At 36.1% G+C, this 19,637-nt stretch overlaps 1 protein-coding gene across 3 annotated transcripts in view; it reads left to right on the forward strand.

Annotated features, from left to right (window-relative positions):
- Positions 1-18,157, forward strand: part of NECTIN3 (nectin cell adhesion molecule 3) — a 58,188-nt gene extending 40,031 nt beyond the window's left edge. Inside the window, exons 6-9 of one of the 3 annotated variants that reach the window (XM_058846932.1) lie at positions 8,236-8,374; positions 9,751-9,832; positions 14,629-14,691; positions 15,185-18,157. In XM_058846932.1, the coding sequence (XP_058702915.1) occupies positions 8,236-8,374; positions 9,751-9,832; positions 14,629-14,691; positions 15,185-15,361 (461 nt within the window). In that variant the 3' untranslated portion in view covers positions 15,362-18,157. Of the gene's footprint in view, positions 1-2,561; positions 5,349-8,235; positions 8,375-9,750; positions 9,833-14,628; positions 14,692-15,184 lie in introns of those variants that run through there. The other 2 variants (XM_058846939.1, XM_058846924.1) reach the window with 2 other exon arrangements.
- Positions 18,158-19,637: the final 1,480 nt, after the last annotated feature.

Consider the following 19,637-nt stretch of genomic DNA (forward strand, 5'->3'; position numbering starts at 1 on the left):
TTTGAATAAAGTGCCATATGAAACAAAATTTAAATTATGCCCTTAATGTTTTGTGGAAAGCATTAAGAACTCAAACACATATCAGTGATTATGTGAAATATTATAGTTAAAGAACTTGCTGAAATAAAATAATAATGTTTTTCATAGCCACAGATAAGAGTGGCATTTTCTTCTTTTGGAGATGGCATTTGAGATGTGATTTGCAAGCAAAGTGTTATGAGGTAGACATAAAATTTTGGCACTCCTGATCTTCATGTTGTTCTCTATTTGGGAAACTTGCTTGGTACAGGAAATAAAAAAAAATAATAAATTATATTTAGAAAGCTCTGGGTTATATCAGAAGTGAACTCATATATTCTTAGTTGTAATTGGCCTTATAAACAAGAAGGGACAGTTTTCGTTTTGTCATTCTTCAAAAATAGAAGGTACTGAAACAAATAATCCTTAGAGGTATCATGGTTATGTATTGCAGGAGTACTTATAAACAAATGCTTAATTGATCCTGTGTTTGCAATTGATTTAATATGTTAATTAGTGCTTGTTGGTAATGCAGCCGGACAACCTGACAACTGGTGGATGAATGGGAAGTTTTGAAGGAAAAACTCTTTGTAAAACACCGAATTTTATAAATAAAGATTGTAATTGCCACTGTGCTCATTTCATGTATGCAATGGTTACATTTGCCAGGATGCAAATGCTGCATACTTGTGGATGTGGAGGGATAGGGCTTAAGACCTCAGTATTAGAGGCAAAATAATTACAAAGCCAGCTAATTAATGCCAAACAAGTATATATAGCCTGGAAGGATTTTGCTGGTACTGTTTGAAATTGTGTTTTAGTGTTGCAAATCTTGTATCTAAAGCAAATACCTTTTCAAGGAAGAGGGATTTGAACTTCATGACCTAGGGATGTGTGGGGCACAGAACCCTGGATACTTCAATCTCTACTTCTTTGTTAAATTATCAAACTCACTTTTAAATCAATTTTTACTAAAATCATAATCTGAATTCCTCTTACTCATTTTGGTAGTGCATCTTTCTTGTTCAGCTTCCTGTCTTCTGTCAAATTAATTCCATTTATGTATAGTTCCCTAACGAACCATCGCTTTTTACATAGTTAAGGAGTACAATTATGCTCTTTGAAAGTCTGTGTAAAACTTTACTTATGTCATGCTTAAAATGTTGCATTCAGCAGCAAGACATGTAGTAATCACAACAAATGTGAGAATTCTGTCTACTATGAGAAAATTGTATGTCTGTCTCTGAGTAGTGAGATTAAAAATCATATTTATGGCTATTTAATTGTGATTCGTCAAATATCTGAAAGCTTGACAGAGCTCTAGTTCTATATCTGGTTTACTCTTTGTGGTGGTAAATTTAGGGTGCCTCTAATGTGGTGGTAGTACTGCTTTCATGGATCTTGCTTATGGGCATTTAACTAAATAACATGATATAATGAGCTACTTGGCTGTCCATGTAATATTCTCTCTGAAAGGTTCAAGCTATAATAATATGTTTAGAATTGCTTTTTTGATTTTAAAATAATTAGCTTGCATTAGGCAAGGCAAGAAGTAATTTCTTTCCAGCACAGCATAGAAATAAGAAGTGGAGTTGTGTATTATATTGTGATTGACTGGTATAATCTCAGTGACATCAGCCCATCACTTGGAACCTTGTCTACAATACAGATGCATACATATCCAGTAGACCTAAAGAACAAAGGAAAAAGCTGCATGCTGGAGAAACTTGGTATCTGGCAGTGCATAACCTGACAGGAAATCATTTTATATTGAGGAATGAATATGGAAATTTCTTTGTGTATGAAGGATCAAATGGCTTATAGAAGGAATGCATAGAAATAATTTTTGGTTCAAATGTTCCATTTTTTTATTATTTTAAAAACCTGAAGGCTCCTTGCTCAGCATAAGTGTTACTTTGAGATTAATACATGCCATTTTTAACTATGCTTCTTTCACTAATCCCAAGGTGAGCCTAAGTCTTATTAATGAAACAAATGGTTTTGGAGAGAATAGCTTAAAATTCAGTAGTTCATGTGACTGAGCACACAACTCATAGTTTTTCATTCTTATATTCAGCGCCCTGAACTATTTCTGAAGGGGGAATTTAATGTGAAATGATTGACTCTGTGGCATAATCAATTAATTTGATCCAGAATTCCCTATGGCTGGATGGAAAGTTAGAAGACTGCTGGGGGTTTTTCTCCTTGGAGGAGGTAAATAATGAAGAGTCAACATCTGAGTGGAAAAACTCCATCTCCTTACTTTGAGGAGGGCAAATTGTCTACCTGAGGGGTACTTTTATTTTGTTCACTCCCCATACTTTGTCCTGCGGCAGCTTAACTCAAAACCATGTGTAAGGAAGCTAGTTCAAAGCTTGTGAGTAATTTAAGATTTTATAGTGCCATGAACTTGAGAATGAAAAACTATTCTTGTAGAACATACCCATCAACTTTGCTTTCTTATAAACCCTTAACTGATTTAGCTTGCATTGACATTCTGTGCCTTTTCTGTGTCTTGTCTACTTCTTTGCTCTTTCCATTAGATCCTCCTACTACTACCACTCGACTGCCCACGGTTCCCTGGCATCCTTCGACTGATGGCACCACAGGTTTAGCAACAGAACCTAGAATAATAAATTTCCCAACATCAACCTTGCCAACAAAGCAGGACGACACTTGGGGTATCGTCGTCGGCTGTGTGGTGGGTGGGATTCTTTTACTGTTACTTCTTGGCACTCTGGTTGGAGCTGTCTACTATAAGAGAAGAAAGACGTTCCGCGGTGACTACTTTGCTAAGAGCTACATTCCACCATCAGATATGCAAAAAGAGTCCCAAATAGATGTTCTTCAGTCAGATGATATGGGTTCTTACCCTGGCAGTATAAAAAAAGAAACAAAGCACCCAATGAACTTAATATCTAAAGATTATTTAGAAGACCCTGGAAAACCTGAGTTGAACAATATAGACAATACTAACAGGTACCAGGACCGTCATGAAAGATCAATGGATTACCATGAAGGTGGAACATTTGGAATGGGTTTTATGCATGGTGAATTTTATGAGGATGATGACTTTGTTTCTCACTTAGATGGTGCGGTAATATCTCGGAGGGAGTGGTATGTGTAGTAACCACTGAAAACTAAACATGTACCTGCAGTTCACTTCATTGGCTGGTCACTTTCAGATTGTTTATACTTACACAAGAGGAGGAATAAACTTTTTGAAACTTTTTTTTGAAGGTTTTTATATTGTGACTTGACACAATGGAAATACTGAATCTGGGGGAAATTGAGCTGCTTTTTTTTCCCAATGCTGTACTACTGTTTAAGATTTGAGTTTTAACACAGTGCTTATATTGGTCTATGTCAGAGTTTAAAAAAAAAAAAAGGCTAAATTAAAGTTGCCATTCAATATTGTTTAAGAATAAAAAGTGACTGTCTTGGCTCTCTGATTTAAAAATATGTTTACCCAAGGCAATGATCAAATTTAATCTTTGGGGGCTTTGACTTACTCCAATCTAGGTACCATCCACGGTAAACTTGATACTTCTATATAGCAAATACTTTGCCAATTAAAATGAGTTACAGCAGAATTAGAGCTTTATTTTCTAGGGTTTTTTCTGCTTAAAAATGAATACCTCTTAGCATTTTAATGAGCCTTCTTGTAACTATATACTTAAAAGTTAAGTCATTGCACTGAAACTAACTTATGAACAACATTTTGAGGAGTAACTGTAAACAGGTCAAAGGCTTGTATTTGAATAAGATGAAAAGTTATTTTTTTATAGTCATTGATTTCTAAAGCTTATTCTAGTGTCTGTATATATACATACAGTAAGGTGTTTTGTTAGGCCTGTAATTGGCAGGATGTCAAAACTCATTAATGCATACAAGATGCTCTTTGCAAATTCACAGGGTGCAATTTTTTGAGACCTGTTCTGGAGGCTTTGTGGGAATCTTAACATTGAATTTAAAAGCTGGTTAATTGGACACAACTAAGGAGAAAACACCCATACAGATTCCGAAGCTGGAGGCTGATGTGAATGTGCTTATTTTCCCAGGTGCCAAAAAGCATTAGAGTTTCTATGACCAGAAGTTAAAACAGCGGTTTTACGCTGCTTCTGACTAAGTTACAATGCCTGCTTTGAAGAGGGTAACCAGAGTTTCAGATTATTAGTAGGGAAGTGGACATTTGCACTGCTACTTCAGGTATTGAAAACGCACTCTTCAATGGTGCAACTAAAGGGTCTTTGAAAGAGGAATTCAGATGATTTGTGCAGTCTCCGTACCACAGTGGATTTGTTTTCCCTGCAAATAATCCATACTGATTTTACATGTCCTTTAAAATGACACCGTATCCATTATATGTAGAAAATCTTGTCCAACGTGTGAAATAGTTCTACTTTGTCCTGGGCAGATTCACCAAACTAAATCTGCTGATTATATGAGGAGGAATGAAATACCATTAGGTGACTTGCAGAACAACGATAAATTCATAAATAGAATAGTGAATCTTTTGAAGTGCCATTTTTAAGTGTTTAGCTTGAGGAAATTGAAGCTGATAAGGCTATTAGTATTTGAAACCTGAAAAGGGAAAAGTCTCTGCTACCACTGATGTGAAATAGGCTGCATAATTACAGCTGCTTCATGAGCATTGATGCTGGAAGTTCTTTTCTATCTTCATGATGTTTGGTAGCTTACAGCATTTAGAGCTTCACAAAAATAATTGTATTGAGCGTTGTAGACAATACACTGTGATTGCATATGACTGCATGTCTTTGAAAAAGATTAAGGCAACAGCTTTATTTGAAATTCAAATGGAAAAGCATCCCTGAACAACTTAAGTTTGGGTTTGGATTAATGGAGTACTGATATATGATTGACCAAAGTCTCAAAAACAATAGCAAGTGATATTGTGGTTATCTGTAGTTTGAGTGCAAACACAAGAAAAGGAGTGAAATTTCTAGCAGAGGGTTCTGATCCAAATTATCTCTGGAATAAAGAGATTATACCTCTCTTCAAATAAAAACTTGATCTATCATCTTTAAAAGATGGTGTTACTTGGAAATAAACATAACCATAAACCAGTTTTCCACATGGGATATCTTGCTTTTGTCTCTGTGGATTTTTTGCTTTGATTTTTAAAATATATATATATATTTAATTCCTATGGGTTAAGAAGCTGAAATGTTCTGGAGTTGAAGTTATTAATAGGGATAGGGCTTACGCGCATTGCAATGTTTTGTACATTATGTCTACTGTAAAAAGAATTGATTGTACGTACAAATGGCTGTTGTGTGAATAAACTTTTTCTTACATTCTGGAACATAGGTAGTGTTCAAAAATGTTTCATAGTTATGTTCTTAAGAAGTGGAGATGGAAAAGCACAATAAACCCAGAGGATGGATAGAATGAACTAAAGTGTTTAAGCTCTTTGAGATGGGCTGTTCAGTATTTCCCCTTGGAGACCCTAAGCTTATAAAACAAGTGTCTTCAGAAACTCTTTTAAGAAGATTGAGAGAATGATAAATGGAAGAGATTGCTGTCCGAAACATTTCATTCCATATACAGCTGATAAACTAACTAGGAATTGCATACTTAAAAATAGTCTTGTTTTTCATTCTATTGTCCTTGTTTGCTTTAACCATATTTCTTGTAGTTAATCAATTCCCATCTATTTCTGACCATCTGGTGGTTAAAATGCTTTGTAGGTGGCACCATAGGTGCTCTCTGGCTTGTTCAGCTTGCCATGATGGTCTAGGTTTATGGTCATTCTACTGGTTAGACTGATGTTTTGCCAAAGAAGTTCAAAGAAACAAATTCAGTTCCTGTGTGTCAGTGTGCTGGGGTATTACTATTTTTCCTGGTGTTCAAAAGAAAATGGATGCTTATTGTCATGTCACCCAAAAGGAGACTCAATGGGTGGACTTTGAAAGTGTAATACTTTATGATATTTTAACTATAGCAGAATTTACTAGAAGAAAAAGCACCATGGAGTTAGGATGAAGCAGTCAAGAAACTCTTCTGATATAATCCCAAGATCAAAGCATCTTCAAGAATTCTGGGCCTAAGAATGTATATTTGTTAGTTGAGACTTTCTCACTTAACAAAGGGGACACCCAGTATAAGCTAAACTTAAGCCAGTTAAAATGCAGTGATTAGGTGAGACTTCCACTGCTTCATGTGCCCATTCTTCAGGAAAAATTATGATTTATGCTTGTGTTGTTGCTTAAACCCAGCTTACAGCTAAGCACCACAGAACTGCTTGCTTCCCCCACCCCAGTGGAATGGGGAGGAGAATCAAAACTAAAACTTGCAGGTTGAGATGGGAACAGTTTAATGATTAAAGACAAAGTAAAATATAATTATAATAGCAATGGATAATGAAAGCAATGGGAGGGAAACAAACAAGTGATGCATAATACTTCTTTCTGGGGAATTTCCCCAGTTTGTATACTTGGCATGGTGTTCTGTGCTGTGGAATATCCCTTCAGCCAGTTCAGGTCACCTGTCCCAGCTATGTTCCCTCCCAGTTTTCTTTTGTGCAGCTCCTCACTAGCAGAGCATGACACACACACACATACGCAATAAAAGTCCTTGGCTTAGGATAAACACAACTTAGCAAATCCCAAAACTTGGGTGGATCATCAGCCTTATTCTCATTCTGAATCCAAACCACTGTACCAGCTCCAGAGAAGAAATTAACGCTATTCCAGCCAAAGCCAGGACAGTTTATAGTGTCCAGGCTGGTATCTGATGGACACATGAAGCTTATGCCAGGAAAGCTGTTATGTAAACCAAGAGTGTTACTTTGCTTTCATCTTGAGGAGAGATGTAACTTCTGCAAGTTACTTTATTCCTTAGCATTAAGAAAGGCACAAAAAAAAAGCTTATTTCAGTTTTTTTCAAGTTACTTGAATATACCTTTGTGAGTGTGATCCCAGGGGAATATTCATGTCAGATCTTTCATAAGCAGTGAGGGGACAGCAATTGCTTTATTAGAGTGCAAGTGTTGTATTTTGAGGTTTATTTTAATTGAGGGATTTTGCTCAGCTTTCCAGCATACAGACAGAACAACATTAGAAATCTGAGGAACTGATAAATCACATTGCATAGTTTCAGGGTTTTTATCTGTGAACAGAACATACAGCTGAAGAGGCTCTCAAAATTTCTTTGGATAAGAGATTAGAGAATGGTTGTGTTGCATTTGGATAATAGCTGAAGTAGACTGCTTTAGAAATGTATTGAAGGTATAGAACTGTGTTAATTTTCAATTTCTTGGCTGTTAAATTTTCTGATTCAGTAATCAATGTAAATCAGAGTATTATTTAATAATGTATACTGCCTAAATTTTGTAGGTAAGTGTTTATTACAGCTGACATGAATTATTTCCAATTGTGAAAATTTTTGTTGATCCTATTGGTACAAGTTTGAAGTACTGATGATTTTAAGTTAAAATACGTTAGCAGCTTTTTCAGTTTTGAGACTTAAAAATTGTTTTCTAAGCATCATTAAAGGAGTGGCCATTAAACACTGACAAGTTTATTAATTCAGAATGAGAGTTGTTCAGCATTAGATTTGACAATGCTAAGGTCTTTGCTTTCAAAAGAAAGAAAACACAGCTTTTTCTCTCCCCTTATTAAAATGTATTTATGAAAATTACTTTCTTGTAGCTTGAAGTGTGAAGTCCTAAAGATGATAGGTAGTCTTGGGGTTCGCTTTGACAAGTGTAAGCCAAGTATTTAATGTTTGTTTGTGTGTTCATTGCTGCTAGTAGTATATCAGGGTTTTTTTACCTGATTTTGAGTTTTTCTTTTTTGCTTCCTGCTGACTTAAGTTTCTTTAAAGAAAGATTGTCAATAAACCATAGTTGCTCAGGTTTTTGAATTAAGACCTTGTTAGATCATTTAAGTGCAAACCATATGTTTTGTAATGTCATCTTACCTTCAAATTGAAAATGAAAGCATGCTGCTAGTACTTAATAAAAGTAGTCCATGAAATCTTTTAAATCAGATTTTGATTTCATGAGCTCTCTTAATTCCCCATTTTTTAGTTAGGTAAGTTGAGGCAATACTGCAAAAGCACTAGTGCAGGACAAGGCTTTCTATTTGGCAATGGAAAGAAAAGGCATTTCTCAGACCAACACTGAAGTAGCTTATCTGAGTTTTGAAAGTATATGAACTTCTTAAAGTTGTAATCTATGCTATCACATTGCAGATGTGCCCTTTAAGCAGACATCTTCTGTTGCTGTAGCAGGGGCTGTGATTGGAGCAGTCCTTGCTCTTTTTATCATTACCATCTTTGTGACAGTGCTGCTGACCCCAAGGAAGAAAAGGCCAGCCTATCTTGACAAAGTGTGAGTATGTGTTGGACCTTTTTTTATTCAACTGAAAGAGATATGCAGAAAGCATTTGTTCTATACAGAAATTTAAGTGTCTGACTTAATTTAGCAGCTATTCAGCTTTTGTAATTTACAGGCTCTATTTTCAGGGTAGACAAATGTGAAATCACACTTGCATATCTGAAAAAGAAATGAGGAAGGTAAGAATTACTTCAGAAGTAATATAATGCTTTATCTTTTGAGAAGTTTGGGGTTTTTTGAAAGAAAACTACTCATGGATTTAACTGGAGGGCAAAGAAGAGTTCCCTCTTGACTGATGCCAGTGACTAGTGCTAGTTTGTTGTAACTACAGGTCTAACTTGCAAGTTAATTGGCCATGTTTTGCAGATATAAAGGCCCCCTAAAACTAATCCTGAACAGTTTGTAAAAGTAGGCACTCTCCTACAGATACATGCTTAGAAATTACTGATTTGTGCTTTCTGGAATGTTGGTTGTTTCTTCAAGTCTGGCACAGACATGCAGTTTATTTTATTCAATGTGACCAAACAAAAAAGGAAACAAAAATTTATGTAAAGATGTTGTCAGTTAAAGTTGATGGTGGCTAGATCCTGTTTGGAATGTGCATAAAAAAGTGATAAGGGCTTAGAATATTTATAAATATGAGTCTTCTTACACCCCATATACATTTTTTTACATCCCATATACAGTTAACACTTAAACTGAATGAGAAATGTTGCTCATGTCTGTATATATAGTTAATGAGAACTAGAATAAAATATCTTAGAGCTTTTAGCACAGAATAAGTTTTCTCATTTGCATTGAGCTAGCAAGACGAGTCAAGAGTCTTCTTCTGAGCAACTTCTAACATGGTTAGAAATGCTGTTTCTTGTTTGTTTCTCTTAAATTCTGTATCTGAAGCATATTTATATGAATGATCTTTAACATTTAAATTATTTTATACCCATTTGCTTTCACTGAGAAAGTTAAAATAGAAAAAGTCTTGCATGTAAGAATTGCTAGTAAGGCTTTCTCAAAGGCTTTTTAAGAAAAGCTATAGTTAAAAATGTGGTTCAAGCTGTATCTTGTAACTTAGAAATATGTTAGATACCAGTAATGTCAAATCCTCCTTAGTTGGAGTGTATGGGGGGAAGTTCAGTTTGCTTAACACAGGATGCCACAAATAACAAATTCTGGGTGGTGCTTTTCTACAAAAAGTGTATGGCTGAATAATAGCCAGTGGTCCATTACAGTATATGACATCTGAGTCATTGCTGACTGAAAAGTGTTTGTTCCTGAGTACTGAGTGTTGGGTGATTTGGCAGTTAATATCTGACCATTCATTTGGACTTCACAAACATGATGTGTCATATTTCATTCCCTCTTTACTACAGGATTGATCTTCCACCCACTCACAAACCAGCCTCGTTTGAGGAGAGAACACTGTCAGTACCACAGAAAGAAGTTATGCTTCAGGTGAGTAAGTGTTTATATGCATCTTAAATTGACTTAAGGAAAGTGTTAACTTTGCTTTATTATGTTAATTTGGTCTGATTATGTTTCCTGGTAATATATGGAGCTTCTCAATGGTTTCACAACCAAGCTGTTTCCCTATGTATGTGATACCCAAATCTCTTTCTGTGATGTTAAAGTCATCCTTAGAGGTCAGGAAACTGGTAGACAGATCATCTTGTATTTCTAACAGCCTTTGACAGACACAGCTCCTTTTGAATTAGAAAAACCTATAGTTGAAATTCTGTGGTGAGAGAATATACATTGCTTTATAAAGCAGTCTTCATATGGGGGAAAAATTATGCTTGGTAAGCATAAAAAGTGACCTTATCATCAGCTCCTTTGCTAGTAACAACTGCCATTCTTTTGAGTTATTAGTATTTGAGGGGTGGGGATAGATTGGGATTTGGGCTTTGACGTGGCTGATTTACCAAAGTATGAGTTTAATTCTCGTTGAAGATCACTAAATCACTTCTAAATAATTTTTATAATTTTCTAAATAATTTTATCTTCTTCCATTTACCAGCAGTTAAAGACCCATACCAATTTTGTGACAAACAGTTGAATTTTTAGTGTGCTTTCAGGGGTAGCTTCTTCTCATCTAAATCTGTCCAAAGAAGACAGCAATAGGCAAAAAGCATCTTTACTAGCATTTAGTGTTTGTGTGGGTGTAGTCTGATCAAATAGCCTCACAGAGGAAAAGATGGAAAGATGATTCTAGCAAATGAAACATTTTGAATAAGCGAGGAGCAAGGAAGGGTAAGGCTACATTCTTCTTTACAGCATGATTTTGAGGTGGATTGGACTGCTTGGGAAACTCCAGGTGAATTCAGGCTTCTCTTGCACTAAGCATTATAGAGGAGATCTGTTCTTGAGAGATGACTTAAGCTATTATCATTGATTATTACACTTCATCTAATAAACCAGTCAGTTATAGATCCTGGCCATGGGCCCTAAGGTGTCTTTTCTGTGTGCGTGTGTGTTTCTATTAAATTAATCAGTCAGATTTTTTAGATTTCTGTTTACATTGAAGAAAACTTCCATGACCTATGAGTATTTGTAAGAATTAAATTGTAATTGTTTTTAATAAAATTTTTGTTCCATCTTCAGTACATACCATAAATAATATGATTCTAACCACTAATGTGCTGAACTATAACACTGAGCTAATTAAAACAATCATTTTTTTTAATAAGAGATACCATTTTTCCAATATTATGATGTATCTTTGCAGCTGTAAAGACCTAAAAAAGTCCTTTCTCATAGAGGAGGAAAAAAAAGTCTTCACCTACTTTTAAGAAGAATTTTGATGGAGTTTTTAATAACATTGAAAATATTCTTGTAGATTGTGACTGATGGTTACTAAAGCTCACCAAATTTCAGTTGCTGATTAAAGCATTCCTTAAGCTGTAAATGTTTTAATGGGTAATACGTGTGTGTATTGTTGCTGAGTGAAGTGGGGAAACTATTCTGAGATCCACTGCTGCCTTTAGTAGCAGCCTGATGATTGTAACATTGGGAAGGTAGGAAACATTTTGTTGGCATAAAGAATAATAGGTTTTCATCTTCTTACCTTAAAGGTGGTATAGCACCAAAGATGACACAAAAGAACCAGTGCTTTTCTGTGCTCAGGTTGGGCATCATAGCTATTTCTTCTGTTACTACAGTACTCAACAACTGCAATTTTTGATGAATCATCCTTCTGCTAATATTCCTGCTTAAAGTATTTGAAAAATATTCTCTCACTTATCAAAAGATGTGGTCTATTGTGATATTTGTGCATATGTTGTGCTGCTGGATGGTAAAATGACAAAACTAAGAAATGAAATTATTTTTCCTTTACAGAGCAACTTTATAAAAGAGGTAGGCATAAGAGAGTGTGTAACTTATTACTTTCCTCTTCAGAACTTTGCTGTCTGAATTTTTTCTAGGTTGTGCTTACTGTGGTTTCTGTTAATGGGTACTAAAGAACATGGATGAAGCTGACTGTGGTGTTGGAATGTTTAATTAAATGTTTTGTGAAAATGTATTTTTAAATAGAGAAAAAAATGTAGAGACTGAATGGAATATTTGTTTTCCTGAAGTTGGATAAACAGAGTTTTAAGTTGTTTTGGGAGGAGAAGGATTCTTCTTCAGGTTAGGTGTTAACTAGGCTTTATTTAAGAAATGGATGAAGAAACAGAATAACACTGTTAGCGTACCTGTCTTTTTCTCTCTGTGAAACTCCAGAACTGAAAAGACCTGGAGCTGGAGGTTGTCTTCCTAGCTAATACAGCCTCTAATCAGTATGTGCTCCGTTAGCTTGAGGCAAGAGTTTCATTTTATCTAACAGAAATAAATTTCTAAATACTAGCTTTAGCCAAGAAATTATTTCCTTTGACCAACAGTTTTAATTGAATAACCAGCTGGAATTTGCTATTCTGATTTCCAGCGTGTGCCTAAATCAAGTCCACATCCACTGTTGGTAGAATTTCTCAAGAAAGCAAATTTTTTTGTAGTCGATTTGGTTTGGTTTTTTGTTTAAAGGACATTAGCTTTTGGTGGAGATGGGACTGTTCTTGTTCCCCATGTGTGTTTTGCCTCCTTGAGTGGTGAATTCATGCTCTTAGCTCTTAGGTATGAAAGAACAATGCTGCCTGCTAAGTGGTAAATCACATATTCTCAGAAATGCAGACTGCATTTTAGGACTTGAGAAGCAAAAGCACAGTGACTTTAAGGGCAGGAGGGAACAATTTTAAATGGAATTACAAGATAAAAAGTTTGACAAACTTAATTTGGAAAAATAGACCATCATGGAGATGATGAAAAATGACTGTTGGAGGAGTGGAGAAGGTTAGGAAATATTAGGTGATTTTTTTAAGTAATTCTACAATACATTTGGGGGTCATATTAAAACTTAACTCAAAATTGCTTCAAAACTTTAACTAAACAAATGTGGAAAGGTGAAAAATTAAGGAAGGAGGAGAAAGTAAGAAAGAATGAAATATTACTGAGATTGGATTCTCTTCAAAATAATTCTTGAAGATAAGAACATGGATGTATGACCACTGCAAATGTTACTTACCTGTATGAATACTTGTTGTGGAGGGACTTCTGCACAAAGATCAGCAACCTAGCTACTTTGTGTTGTTGCTACCACTGTGAGACTATTGGGAAAAGAAGGAACTGCAAAACAAAAAATATACATACAATTGTGCAAAGATGTTGCTTTAGCCTATTGTGGTCCTATAGTAAGTGTGGCATAAATGAAGAACTTAATTAGGAGTGATGATACAACAGTACAAACTGTACCCTAAATCATAATTCCTAGATGGCATTACTTGGTGTGATTTAGATCGGCCATTAACTCAGGCAGTTGGTGATTAACTGGATGTGTGGAAACAGCCCAAATGAAGTTTTTCTATCATAATGGTGAAGAAAAAAATAAATTTGAAAGAAGCGAGATTTCAATGTTTCTGCATGAAGTAACTTCTCATCCACCAATAATCCCAAGTCCTCCTCCTCAGGGCTGCTTTCAATCACTTCTGTGCCCAGCCTGTGTTTATGATTGCCCCAACTCAGGTGCAGGACTTTGCTCTTGGCCTTGTTGGACTTCATGAGGTTCACACAGAACCACCTCTCAAGCCTGCCAAGGTCCCTCTGGAGGGCATCCCTTTGCCTCCAGCTTGGTGTCATTAACAAACTCACTGAGGATGCCTTGATCCCACTGTCACATTGCAAAAAGATATTAAACAGTGCTGGTCCTGATATGGACCCCTGAGGAATGGTGCTTGTCACTGGTCTTTGCTTGGGCTTTGAGCCACTCCATGTGTGTGACCATCCAGTCAGTTTTTTATCCACTGAGTGGTCCACCCTTTAAATCCATGTCTCCTCAGTTTAGAGAAAAGGATGTCATGTGAGACAGCATCAAATGCTTTCCACAAGTCCAGGTAGATGACATCAGTTGCTCTTCTTTTTTTCCACCAACACTATGATCCTGTTACAGACTGCCACTAAATTTGTAAGGCTCAATTTGCCTTTAGTGAGACCATGTTGACGGTCACCAACCAACTTCTTATTTTCCAAATGCCTTAGCATAGTTTCCAGGAGAATCTGCTCCTTCATCTTTTTGACATTGAAGTGTGACTGACCTGGAGTTTCTCAGGTCATCTTTACTACCATTTTTAGGCATGGGGGTCCTATTCCCCCTTTCCCAGCCAGTGGGAACTACAGGCCTGCCACTACTTCTAATATAGGATGGATAGTGGGTTGGACACTTCCTGTGAAAGTGTTTTCAGAACTTGCAAATATATCTCATCAGGTCCCATGAACTTGTTCACCTCCAGATTCTTTAAATGATCTTGAGCCTCATCTCTTACAGTTGGCAGTTTGGCTGGGGTTGAGCTAATTTTCTTTGTAGTAACTGTTATAGGCCATGTTTGGGATTTGTGCTGAAAATAGTGTTGATGACTCAGGAATGTTTTTTATTGCTGCACAGCGTCAGGATCCATTCTGCCAGCAGAAAGGTTTGAGGTGTACACAGGAGATTGGGAGGGAGACAAGATATTTGGAGAGGGAACACACCTGAGACAGGTGACCCTGACTCATCTTCATCTTTCTTCCACCAGCCATTGGATTGTAAGAAGGATTCTAAATGAGAATCAGTTAAGACACTTCCTAAGACAGTTTATTTTGGGATGACTGGTGTTTTTTGTCTTAACTAAAACTATTCTGCAGTGTTGAATCTTAACTTGTTTCCCCTGTAACTTTTCTTCTTTCAGAAAGAACATTTTGCTTTGCAGAGCCAGTTTGGAGAGAGAGATGCTGGAAACTTGCAGCACATGGTAAATAATAAGATGGCTTTAATTCCTGATTGAAGCTTTGATTCCATCTTATTCCACAAAATAAACTTATAATGTTGGTTTTCGTGAACAAAAAAATATTTGTCCATCCTGGTCAATAAGTGTTGTGTGGGTTAAGTGAAAAGTGGCAGCACCATTTTAATATCCTACAGTAGTTTGCTGACTAATTTAAGTATTTAAACACTCCAGCTTTCATTTCTTGGTGAGTAACATAAAGCAGAGGAGTGTTGACAGACATTTTCGTAGCTGGTGATTTGCTCTTTAGATTTATTGAGCTTTAGAATCCAGCTTCATTTGAAACAAACATATGAGGTTAGCTCTGTCTGTTAGTGGAATTTTTAAGGTCCTGTTTCTTTATTCATAGGATTGTCTTGGAGATCTTTTATCTTTGATTTTGCTTAAAGCTTTACCAAGAATAGGAATTGCAGGTTCTATACATGAACTATGAAACTTATTACTGCTTGTGTGTGTTTAGAAAGGTGTGAATGGAAGGCAACTTACTTGTGGGGCTGAAGAGCCACAGGAACAAGAGGATCTTCAGCCTATGTATCCTGTTTATCAGCAAACTTACTACAAAAATTGGAGCAACAGATACCCACAAAACTCAGGACCTGGAAGAGTCTACATCAATCCAAGGGAGCATTATGTATGATTCTGTACCCAGATGTCTTTAACAAGGGTTTTATTACCTGTTGACTGTATGACCCTCACGTCTTGTTGGCTTTCATCTCTAAAATTATTGGGGTTTCTTTCATGTGTGAAGAAATTGAATTTTATATAGGTAAACAATATGGAATTTGAGACTTGCTTCTAGTCTTTGGTATGTCTTTGTTATTGTAGTAATATCGATCTGCCAAATGAGGAGAGCCACTTAGCTTTATTAACCTTCACAGTCATAAGATGCATAACCTGTATTAATTGGTTGGCACATGCCAAAATGTAGTTAAGCTTTTTCACAGACTATCTCTGGGAGCAATCTCTCTGGATATTATACACTAACCTTACCCATACATGTGAACAAGACAACTGACTGCCTTGTGACATTAGCAGTCTCAGGCTGAGACATTTTTTTTCCATCTCAGAAAACTTGAGATATGATTTTGACTGGTCTTTGCTATTGATTTCTCAACCATCTCTACCTCTCTCAGTCAAATGAACAACTAGACTACCTCTCAAATACTGACTGGCTGGTCCATAAACTACACTGTTTGTCTTCTCACCTTGTTAAAAGTGAAGCAATTGCCTTACATCAGAAGCTTATTATTGTCTCTTGGCTCTGCCTGTTGCTGGCTTTGGTTTTACAGTTAGCTCTACATGAATCTTAGTTAAAGAAGGTAGGCAGGCAGAACTTTTTGTGTCTTTTGTGAAGCTACATCTTACACTTAAACTGCTATTTAGCTGTTTTCCCAAGTGACTCCTATTTTAGATGCTGCAGAGTTCATTTTCCTTCATAATAAATACATTGCCTATTTTTTTTCTCAGTTTGCAACAAAGCTGTGTATCATGTCTTAGCAAGAAAAGAAAAGCTTCAGTCAACTTCAAATGCTTGTCAGAACTATCCTTTAATCTTAACCAGTAGTGTGAAGTAACTGGAGAATGTCCTGATGTTACCAGTGCTTACAGTATCCCACATGAATCTTTGTGTATCTGTAGTAATGCTTAAAATTGTGCTCAGGATCTTTCCAGAAAAATAACTTTTCCTGTCAACTAAAAAGTAACTATTTAGCAAGTAAAAGATACTATAATGTGTTAGTTATAATGTGTTGGTGCTGAAATGAGCTTATAGGACAATCTTAAAATATTTTAAGACAGTAGAAAAATGTGTTGTGTCTAAAATTTGCCAGAGAAACTTAATAGACTTGAGTATTCTTTAAGTACATTATGCACATAAGTACAGAATGATGATTTTCAGTCAGATGGTGTGAAGGACCAAATGTTGAGAATGGCTGTATCATGCTGAACTATCTGCTGTACAGAACTGAGCATTACTTCTGGGATATTTGTGTGTTTCTCTGCAGATGTTTGGAATTTTTTAGAGGCAAGAGTCAAGCTTTAGAAGCAGCAGAATTGAAAGCTAGCATAGGTGAGTGTGCTGCAGGCAGGGAGCCATTGTTAAACCTGTATTCAACCTGCATTCATCTCCATCACAGTACAATTTAATGAGATCCCTGTACACAACAGGGCCAGGTAAATTAAATGCTTCTAGCTCATTACAGGTAGCAGCTAGGAGATTATGGCTTGGGTGCCTGTATTCTGGACACAGTAGAAGTAGGTATTAACTATTCTCTTGCTAAGCAGCTTTCTGTTAAATGGTGTGGTTGAAGTTGACAACTGAAGGAATGGCAAAAAGAAAGGTTGGACAAAACCTGCTTCTTGAGAGCTATCTTTGAAGCATGGTCACCTTGCTTCTTCTCTTAGGAACTGGGCACATTCATGTAAATTGAGAAACTGTTTTCAATTTTAAAATTTCCTGCTGGATTTGAGACCTAAAGAAGGGCTTGTGTCCCCCAAAAATGTTTTTCCATAATGTTAGTTTAAGTAGCTACCTCTTTACACGAGCATTGCCTCACCTATCCTTACATCACTGCAGCTCCAAAAAGCATCAGCTGTCAGAACATTGAAAGAAAACAGTGTCTTGGCCAAATGAGTGACAGAACACTGAGATTAACTATACTGCTTAAGATATTTTGATCAATATTACTGAGCAACACTTGATACCAAAAATATTTGAATAGCCATTATAGAATGGTTCAAAACTGTCGGTGTGGCAGTGCTTCCTCGGCATTCATTAGTACAATGTGGTATTGAGCAGGTGATCATTGCAATCCCTTTTGCAAAAAACAATTATTTTGGGTTCAAACCTCTTCTACTGCTTTTTATAATTATTTGCAGATACTTTATTTTTCTTTTCTTGGAAGAATTAAAACTTTGGGGGAATGAAGAATGCTATCAACAAAGCTATAATTGGTTTTTTAATTTGTGTAAATAGCTTAAAAATGAAAATGTAATCTGACTGTGTTGACCAAGTTACATATCAACAAACTACAGAAAGCTTGATTTGCAAACTACCCATCAGGATGTAGTTTGCCCTAAAGTCATTAGGGAAATACATTATCACCTATGGGTTTATTACCTGTGAAAAATGGTTTCTTTGTAATCTGTTCAGGGACATTTAGTGTATTAGGTTTTTGAAATGTTGCTTTTAGTTTTAAGTGTGGCTGGATTTGGGGGGAGGGGATTTGGCATAGATTGCTCAGAAGAGAACAGAAAAAATGTCTGCTGATTAGGCTTTCTCACTGAAAGGATTGTACATATAGAAGTAAGTTTGATCTGCTTTTTTAAGATGTAGAAAATGTCCTTTTTTTATTTTTGTACATTTTCAAATGCTTCTATTTGTAATTTGATTGGAATAAAAACATTCAAAATATAAAATTTTCTTCTGTTGTTTAGATTTAAGATTGCTTAAAATGCAAAGTCTGGTAAAATGCATACACTTTTTTGGTGGTATGTGTCATCTGTGGTCATATATGCAGAGCATGCTTGTTTTCCTAACAGTACCACTTTGGGATAGTGTGGTGTTGCATGCTGAAATCCTTTCAACTTTCATCTTACATAGCAGGAAGCATATAGTACTGTGAAAATCCAGCACTTAGATGAACTGAACACCCAGAATCACTGGTGAGGGAGATAGGGAAGGAGGGGAAGATTTATTCACATCTCTAGCATTGGTAAATGTAAATTGTCCTCTGCCCAATATCTCTACATATTCTACAAGGTAGTCTGATTATAAAAATTTAATGTTTGGCATATGTCCAAAATTACTGTGGATGCAATACAAATTAAAATTAAGAAATTGTACAACTAAAAGTAAGGAAACACTTAACAAGATATTATTAAAGGACTCCCACTGTTCAGTCACAAATGATCTAATGTATTGAGCTCAAGGAAAGCAAAATAAAAATGTGTGATAATTCATGAAGAACAAAGGGAAAATTCACCGTCTGAGTTAACTTTTCCTTCTTTCTGGCAATGTTACTCCTCTTTTGTCCTCTGAGGGACACAGGTTCAGGTGCTATGTTGTTATATACGTGATTAAAATTTATTACAGTAACTTTTTAATGCCACAGAACTGAAACTACTCTATCTGAACCACTGTGTTGTGTGAAGGCTGAGTGAGTGCTGTACCAACAGGTAGTTGCAGAGCAGACAACATTGTTTTGACAACTTGGGCCACTTCAGAGGTTGCTGGCAAAGACAGGTAAAGCTCCAAGTGAAAAAAGAAATGTCTGTGTAGTTTGCTCCTCGACTGCGCTGTGGGAGGTGGCCTGGGGTTTTTTGTCCACCTGTGGTACATGTCCAGAGTAGTGGGAGACTGGGTTTGACTTTCTGACAGAAGGTAAAGATGTGATATTTCCACATTTATTAAAAGGCATGTCATGGTTCTTGGTGAATAGCTTCATACCTTTAGCTGAACTATATTGAAAATGCCAAAAAATTACACTGTGAATCTTAGTAGTAATTATTCAAACAATGTGAGAAACTCGAGTAGGATGTGTTAAGCATTTTATTCTGCACTGACAGCCCCACAGTGAAATTTTTTCTATACTTGTTTTGTGATCCTAGTTTTGATTTTATGCTATATCTAAATCTAGATCCTTCAGTTGTCACTAGGAAATAAATTGTATTTAAAAGCCTACAAGTAAAACTGTGACTATTCTACCCCTTTGTGGGACTATTAATCAAGGCTGTAAATTGGAATTCACCTCACTATTTTGAGACCAAGTTGAAAAATCACGCGGACTCCAGCTTCCTCATCAACTGAGATAAATTTGCATTTCTGTGCAGGGCTACACACAAAATGCATAGAGTGTGCTAAATATGTTAAAACATTTCAATTTGACTGAGTTTAGCCACAGATTTATTATATT

This window comes from Poecile atricapillus, chromosome 1 (genome assembly GCF_030490865.1).
Source record: "Poecile atricapillus isolate bPoeAtr1 chromosome 1, bPoeAtr1.hap1, whole genome shotgun sequence".
Lineage (NCBI taxonomy): Eukaryota > Metazoa > Chordata > Aves > Passeriformes > Paridae > Poecile > Poecile atricapillus.